Source organism: Chenopodium quinoa, unplaced genomic scaffold (assembly GCF_001683475.1).
Source record: "Chenopodium quinoa cultivar QQ74 unplaced genomic scaffold, ASM168347v1, whole genome shotgun sequence".
In the NCBI taxonomy this organism is placed as follows: domain Eukaryota; kingdom Viridiplantae; phylum Streptophyta; class Magnoliopsida; order Caryophyllales; family Amaranthaceae; genus Chenopodium; species Chenopodium quinoa.
Window position 1 is genome coordinate 589,508 of NW_018744874.1, and position 8,868 is coordinate 598,375.

Below are 8,868 nucleotides of genomic sequence, written 5' to 3' on the forward strand. Positions count from 1 at the left end.
AGCCAATTTGATTCAAACTAAAAGTTATTGTCTTCATTTTTAGTATAAAATGGCATACTGGATAACACCTATACGACTGTATCTAACTGTATACAGCCGTGATTCTAACAATTGAACAAGCATACTAAAGTTTATTACCCAAATAATTAAGATACATAAAAATGCATATAGCTTAAACCTATGAGTGCTTTGTTTGCATAATTAGGATAGAAGCATCACAATTTAATTATCAAAGGTTTATTCATAAAACATCCCCCGGATGCTCTTAGGTAGACAATGATGTTACTTGTCAATTACTTTAGAAAATAATAATGCCTTTTAAGACATGCTTTTTTATTCATCTTCTTTACGTGTAGCTTTTATGATGGATGATTTATTTTCAATGAGATCTATTAAATATGATTAAAAAGGTATAATAGTCAAAATGAGATTGCTTTGTCTTGGTGGTATATGGTGTCATAACGTAAACTTCTTATTCAAAATTTAGTATTTTATACACTTGTATATAATTAATTTATTAAGGCCTCCACACAATAGGCTTAGAAAATAAGGGTTATATTTAGGTCAATTTTTAAGAGTTTCATAAGCTATTTTTTTAGAATTTTCTCTTTACTGAATTGAGATTTTCACAATGAATAATAACAATAGTTTTTAATTGAAATTTAGTTTCAATTACAAATACGATTTTATTAAAAAAAAAACAGTTAAAAATTTATTAAAGATGGTTCAAATTATAAATATGATTTTACTTAGAAAAGGTTCATAATCTCATAATTCAGTAGCCAATTATAATTATAATTATAATTATAAATATGAACAGCTCAAATTTTCATGTAGTAACCAATTATAATTTGATTTAGAATTGGTTTAAGATATCATTATGTAGGGACAAATGAATCTATAACTATTTAATTAATATCTTATTGAAGAAAAACCATTTTTTTTTATAGAAAGCAACTATGGGAATTAAAATTACACCCTTCCAATACAAGTTAAACTTGTATGCATCATGGGGTTGGTGGCTATTCAAAAGGTATAGAGAATCCGATCCACTCAATGCAATTTTCAGCCCTCCAACACAAGAAAGGAATTTAGCATATTGACACTTTCTAAATTCTAACCGTCTTGTGTGGCACCTAAATAATATGAAGTAAGATTTGTACAATAAATATTTCACTCGAATTCTCACATCAACCCCTAATATTGTCATACGACACATGTTATACACATGCTAATATTTTAATGGAGCGAGATACAAATAGTGTCCTATGTCCATATGATGTAGACAACTACCGAGTATTAAGTGAATTATTTTCCGGTATCACTCTCAAGTAGTAGTTTTACAACTTCTAAATTTTTTTGAATTTTATAGAATATGGAGTACTTACAAGACTAATGTATGTGATATTGTGATATACTCGGTACAAATATTGGGTTGCACACGCAGCCGCATAGGGCATAAAATATGAAGATAGTTTAGTTTTTTTTAAGGTCCGCCCCCTTATAAAAATCTTACACTTTTTAAGTTTTAATTTTAATTCTATGGGTTACCTAAAGTCTTACAACTTTGAAGTGTTTTTTTTTTTTTTTTTTTTTTTTTTTTTTTTTTTTTTTTTTTTTTTGTGACAAGACAACTTTGAAGATACTACAGAGTACTAGCAAACAATAGGGATTCTATCTAACTCAAATTGAAAATAAAAAATACAGGTGTCAACTGTATATAGTCAACCTCTAAAAATTGTCCAATTCTATTCTATTCCACCTATTTCACGCCAATAAGTGCACTATCACGCATCATGGACCTCATGGCAATCTCCTATTGGCTCGAATACCTTTTTTATCAACCAGAATTGACATCAACCAATATACCATTGCTCAGAATATCTGACATAATCCATAGAAAACTATCTAGATCCCATTTGAGTATAGAATTCTGTAAACTAAAATTATTGTTAATTTACGCGGAAAATATAACAAGTGTTGTATGTACGTGTATATCCAAACTTAGTTGTCACATTATCGACTTGAATTACACCGTCGTGTGAAACAGAATAAAGCATCATACACATGAGCAAAAAGTTTGATCTATACTTGTAAAATACTTCAACAATGCATGATCCGCGCCTTAGCCGCCCCAACCCCCCCACCAAAATGTTCTGTTTTCACACTAAACTCTGCTAGTTCGCACCTGGATCTTGAACATTAAGCCGGCGATATTACAAAGACTAAAAACAATGACTCAAGAAGATACAGAGTCAAGATCCAAGGGAACTACACTCCTAATCCTGCAAAAATTCATCAGTCCATCCCAGATTGCCCTCTATCAAGTATAAACTCGAACCCGGGTTATTAGGCTGTAATAATAATCAACTTTAAGTACTATGTTCGTTCTTGTTTGGAATTCTCCATGTATAATTATATCTGCCAAAACTTGATCTAGTAGTAGTTGTTATACATTTACTATACATCATCCTTTCCTGTTTTGTGGGCATGACCTTTCCAGCTATGGCTTTCGGATTTATCATCGTCTTCATCGTCCATGCTATCACCTCCAGTGGTTGAGGTACACCCTGTAAGCCCTGGAAACTGTAGAGGACCCTCGGGTGAGGCAGACTGCGAGCTGCTTGGCTTCGAGGATTCGCTGTACTGGTCCTGAGCTGTCCATGAACCACTCAAGGCCTGCCCATTTTTGTTCCCTGAATCACTCGGGACTTGTCTACTGTGAAGCCTGTATTTCTGCACATTGTAGGGTAGACAGCATCTTAGTGATATGCTCAACAACACATCATAAGAGATTATCACAAACTACACAAAAAGGGTTCGAAACTCACTTGCAAATGGCTCTTAACTTCATCATTTGTTAGCCCATCCACCCTCATCAGCTCTCGAATTTGCTTCGGAGTTGCCACTGCAATCATATATCACAATCACACATTAATGCAAGGTTTTTGCCACAATCAACAATCAAACAATGAACTAGTGATAAATCTCAAAATGTTCAACCAACTGAATTCCACCTTCCTAAACAAAACTTCTATGCTTATAAAGCTTTACAAAATACAGTTTACATTCTTGTGTTCTTTACAAGATGAAGGAAGCCAACTAATAAACTCGAACCTCTACCAAAAACTACTGATAATTTAACCCCAAATTCAAAAGAAACAAGCACCAATACACAATACAAATTAGCAAATGATTTTAAAACCACATTCATATGAATTATGAATACAATATTAACATTATACATGAATGAAGATACTACCTTGTGGACCACCAAGCTGTGTCAAGGCATCAACAAATCTCCTATGCAACTCAGGTGACCAACATCTCCTCTGCTTCCGAGCAGACGGCTGCTGATGCGAAGGCCGTCCAATGGAAGCAGGGGGAGACGAATTCGAAACCCGGGTGCTCCCTAATTTAGGATTAAACACCCTAGAAATCGAATCATCTTCCAGATGATTGATCATTCCAGGTACCACCAAAGTTAGTCCTGAAACACTTACATCCTCTTTATCCACTTTCCTTGTTAACTCAGGGAAATTGCTAGTAGGGTAATTATTATTATGATTTAAGGGCACAAACCCTTTTGATCCTCCCCTAATTTTACTAAGATCATGTATTTCACTCCCCAAATTTTGATTTTGTTTCACATCTTCCTGCAAACACATAATAAACTAATCAATATATAATCCCAAATCAATCAATTAATCTATGATCATAATTATAGAAGTATAACCAAATTGCATAGGATTCAAATATAATGCTACCTTTGGTGATTCAGAAACATGGTTTTGAGCTTGGTTTGAATTTGAATTGCGAATCAAGTGAGGCGAATTCCATAGTTGAACAGAGCTCATCCAATTCTTCTTATCTTTCCCAGAATCATCCTCACTTGTTTTGTTCAATTCAGTGTTTTCAGACTCTTTCTTCAATGGAATAAACTCTTCCAAAACTGGTTGATGAGCATGTCTTGTCTTGTATTGTGTTGATTCTTGCTTTAAATATGAAATTGCTGCACAAAATCATCATGTTCATCAATTTCAGCTTAACAACATTAAGAACAAATTTTAGCTAAAATAACAAAATTAAACAAAAACTGTAACAAAAAATTCCAACTTTAAGCCACATTTATCAAACCTAGAAAAAAATCAAAAACACACACAAGAAATTATATGAATTAAAAGGAGCCCATTTCAATAAAATCCCATTTTAATACGATACACAAACTCGCTTAGTTAATTAAAGTCTTAACACGGTTACCCAGAATGCCCAGATCAAATCCCGTCTACATCATTATCATTTCCATCCGAATAAAATAAAACAGAAATCGGATTAAAATAAAAACCCACCCTCTTTTAAGAGAAGCATGCAAAGAGGAAGTTCTCGTTTAAAAACTTCAATCTTGTTTAATTCAGCTTCTAATTGGGTGACAAATCCATCAACCTTATTTAATCTTTCAGAAACATCACCGATCATCGAAACTTCACTAAGAAACCCATTAATCGTTTCAGAAACATAACTCGGTTTCAAATCTAAACTCAGCTCAGGACATACCAACCCCATTATTTATTTTCCTTCAATTTTTTTGGGAAATAAAATTTAAAAAATAATAATAATAAAAATAAAAATGGTGAGAAATATGAAATTTGTGATTCAGTGAATGAAAAGCTAAAGTACAGATATGGAGGAAAGGGATAGTGAAGGTGATAAATAGAGGAGAGAGAAAGACAAGAAATGGAATCAAAGAAGAGAGAGAAAATTGAAATAGAAATTAAAATTAAAAATAAAATGAAATGAAGGGAGCAGAAGAGTGGTTTAGGGAAAAAGCTGGAAAGTTGGATTGAAATGCGAAGATTCTGTTTTGGTGCATCGGCGATTTTTCACACACCAGGATTGCGTTTTCATTTTATTTTTTTTTTCATTTATTTTTTTTTATTTGGATTTTCTCTATTATTTTATTCTTTTATTACGAGACATTTCCTTTTTGGTAGTCATACTTCTCACGTAATAAGCCCAATACTCTTGTTAGGGTTAGACTTGGCAAAATCAAAACCGTTCATTCGGCATGAATTCTAAATTTAACCCTAAATTACTAACTTGATTTTAAGAAATATATTCATTAGTTATCTTAAGCGAGTCTTTTTTTTTTATCATTATAAAAACAAAATAAATAAAACCAAAAAGCCAAGGAAAGTTCAAGATTTTCTAGTCACTAGGGTGGATAACACGGAGCTCTTTTGGTTTGAGCTTAAATCACAAATTTAGTTGTTGACAATATAAATGAGAGAATATACGTAAATAAATATTTTTAGAGGTATAAATGTCCGCACACTATTTTAAAATGTTTGAAAAAATATACAATTAAGAGCATGTTCTCTTCAGCTTAATTCTGATTCAATTCGTTCACTTTAGCTCCCATCAGTTAATTTCAGCTCCTATTAGTTCATTTCAGTTCACTTCAGCTCCAATCAGTTCATTTCAGTCCACTTCAATTCAGTTCCTAATTTTCTTCTCTCATTAAATATTCATTTAAGTTCAATTTACTTCAGCTCCAATCAGTTCAGTTCAATTCAGTTCCTAAGTTTCTTCTCTTATAAAATATACATTTAAGTTTAGTTCAATTCAGCTTCAATCAATTCAATCCAGCTCGATTCAATAAATCACAGGCCCTAACATTAATAAGGAATAATAAGTAAATAAACATTTTTTAAATAGTATATTTGGCGAAACACTACTCATAAGAGTTATCTCATACTTTTTAAAAAGTGGATATATAGATTGAATTAGTTTAATATGAATCGAGTTGTTGAGGATAAATCTGGACTCTAGGTTGAGAAACCTGTCACCTATCGTACGACATATATCCCAAATCTTAATTACTAATTCAATATCTTATTAGTAGTTATTTGTATTTTATTCATTAATTAATAGAATAAGTTGTTTATACCATACCCTTCACTTTTTTTCACTTCATGTCAAATCAGTTTTGTGATGAGGATAAAAATGGAGTATGGTTGACGTGAAGATATAGGTTAAACACTCTATCAAATCAGTATCTCGGTTACAACTCATACGAGTTTTATTTTTTCTAACTCTTTTGATAAAATAATTTTGTACGATAAATAAATAGTCCCTCCACCCTTAATCGTTTCCGTTGTCAATATTTGGGTCAAATTTTAAAAATTTTGTACTATAAATTTTCATGGTTAATTAATCTATAATTCTATATGAGATAACTAGCCTAGAGACGTTCATCATAACTTCGTCTCAATATTGTCTATTTTATTTGTTGGGTATCGCAAATTTTATAGGCCCTTGTTGGTGGAGTATTGTGCATATTTTAGAAGCTTCCAAAATGATCAAGTAAGGCCATTACTTGCTCATGATTTCTTTAAAATAATAACATACTTGAACGTTCTAAAGCATAATACATGGTTCATGAATTTTCAAGAACATTATAGATACAAGAATGGTAGATGAATTTCTGAAATATTCCGGCCATTTCTTCCAAGCTCTATTTACAACTATAATGTCTATAAATATGAGTCATGAGCATTCAAGACACATACATTATACATACACAAGAAGTCATACCTACACTAGTCTTCTTAAATACTACAGAGTACACCTCTGTGTACTATACATCTCTCCATGTATCCACTATTCCTATTTTTGCACTACTCCTTTTTTTTTAAACCAAGCTGCGAATTAAATGTTAGAGAAGATCAATTTCCGCCAAAGTTGTCAAAGCTTTGGGGAAAAGGACCAAGAGAAACATGTTCATTACAACCTCTAGTGTCCCATCTTGCAGCATAGTATTACCCGCATGCTTAATATGAGAAAACGAGAAAGAATTAAAACGGAAGTCAAATTACAAATATCATCATATAATAAGAAAATAGGAGAGTAGCCTAACTTGTTTGAACTTATTTCATTATTTAGGGCTCTTCTAATTAGTGTTTTTTGAATCCTAAGTGGAAATATGACTATTTCTAACTCTTCCTTTTCACTTGTTCGTGTTTTTAGTTACATTGTTTGACTATTAAAAAGCTCCCTTAAGGTGGATTTTGTTCAAGTTAGGGCATGTTCTGATTCAATGAAAACAACTTACGTAAATTATTGAGTTGATTTGATTGGAGCTGAACTGAACTGAATAGATTATTGAGTTGATTTGATTGGAGCTGAACTGAACTGAATAGAGTTGAAATGAATTGTTTATGAAAAAAGGAAATTAGGAACTAAACTTAACTGATATGAAGCTGAATAGAACATACCCTTAGTTGTATAATATTTATATATAACAAATTGTTTTATGAATAAAGATTTTAATGGGAACCTTCAATTATAAATAGATAAATCAGATGAAAATTTCTTTACGACTACAACGTATCAATAGAAAGACGGTATGAAAAATGTACGATTTGCAACAACAATCGTAGTTTTTCATAAATAATATGTTTTATTGAATTCAATTGTCAAGTTCTCATTAGATTTAAATCTCTTCACAAATGTGTTATGAATTTTTATTTGTGAATTAATCTTTTTATTAGAAAGAAAACTTATTCTATTCTTTATTTTATCTAATTTTATTTGAACTTAATTTTCTAAAATATAATAAAATAAGATGAAATAATATAAAACAAACCGTCAAAAGTTGAAACAAATTCTTAAGACTCAAATCTCATGGGATTCGTAAAAAAAAAAAAAAAAAATCATGGGATTCATCTGAGAGATTTCTTTCATATTCGCCTTAAGCGTGTCTTGTTTTTTACCATTCAAACCAAGATAAATACCAAGATAAATAAAACCAATTGCAAAAACCAAGGAAAGTTTAAGATTTTTTAGTCATTGGATCAAATCCCACTATGGGCTATTCTAAATTGAGGATTTACATATGACTCGCACTCTCTTTCAATGTCAGTTTAAGTTGGAATATGGATCGGATCGATTGGTCAGTCTGGTCTCTAGGTTTGCTCATAAACTTGTGACCTATCGTACGAAATATATTCTCAATCTTAATCATTTTGTACGTTGTATTCACCCGATTTTCACTTATATGAACTTATCTAAACTTAACAAAACTTATCTGAATTTGTTAAAACTTATTTTTTTTTTAGTTGTATTTTGAACTTAGGGCCTGTTCCGATTGGCTGAACTCAGCTGAACTGAACTGAACTTATTAATTAGTGATTTTTAACTACGGATTAGTGATCTTTGATTATTTATTGATTATTTATTACTATACATATGTGTATATACAAATGTACACATTATTATTATTATTATTAATTATTGATTATTATTATTATTATTATTATTATTATTTATTGATTATTATTATTAGTATTATTATTATTATTATTGTTATTATTATTATTATTATTTATTGATTATTATTATTATTTATTACTTATTGATTATTATTATTATTGTTGTTGTTGTTGTTGTTGTTGTTATTATTATTATTATTGTTGTTGTTGTTATTATTATTATTGTTGTTGTTGTTGTTGTTGTTGTTGTTGTTGTTGTTGTTGTTGTTGTTGTTGTTGTTGTTGTTGTTGTTGTTGTTGTTGTTGTTGTTGTTGTTGTTGTTGTTGTAATAAGAGCTTAAAAGAATGAAATTTGGCTTTATATCATTAGCAATATCATTAGACGTAAATTAAGAGCTGAACTGAATTGAACTGAATTTCAACGAAAGAGAACAGGCCCTTAGAGTGTGTTCAGATCTATTCACTTGATTTTTACTTATTTAAACTAATTTGACCTTATCTGAACTTATTTTAACTTACCAAAACTTATCTAAACTTATTAGATCGACTTTATTAAAACTTTTAGTTCTAACAGATTAGCCCCTTGGGTAAACCTTAT

At 30.7% G+C, this 8,868-nt stretch overlaps 1 protein-coding gene across 1 annotated transcript; it reads right to left on the minus strand.

The window, feature by feature from the left end:
* Positions 1–1,577: 1,577 nt before the first annotated feature.
* LOC110704979 (transcription factor HHO6-like) lies at positions 1,578–4,926 on the minus strand. The gene is made up of 5 exons (XM_021882789.1): positions 4,350–4,926; positions 3,768–4,012; positions 3,263–3,656; positions 2,832–2,908; positions 1,578–2,736 (listed from the first exon to the last, which is right to left on the minus strand). Exons 1-5 carry the CDS (start codon positions 4,561–4,563, stop codon positions 2,461–2,463), a joined length of 1,206 nt encoding a protein of 401 aa, XP_021738481.1. The 5' UTR covers positions 4,564–4,926; the 3' UTR covers positions 1,578–2,460.
* Between the last annotated feature and the right edge of the window lie 3,942 nt (positions 4,927–8,868).

Bases quoted from the DNA above. Each gene is read 5' to 3' on its own strand.
- LOC110704979 (XM_021882789.1), bottom strand. From the start codon at position 4,563: ATGGGGTTGGTATGTCCTGAGCTGAGTTTAGATTTGAAACCGAGTTAT. The intron at 4,013-4,349 runs GTGGGTTTTTAT...GATTTTGTGCAG, and splicing joins CATGCTTCTCTTAAAAGAGG to CAATTTCATATTTAAAGCAA. The intron at 2,737-2,831 runs GTGAGTTTCGAA...TACAATGTGCAG, and splicing joins AAGTTAAGAGCCATTTGCAA to AAATACAGGCTTCACAGTAG.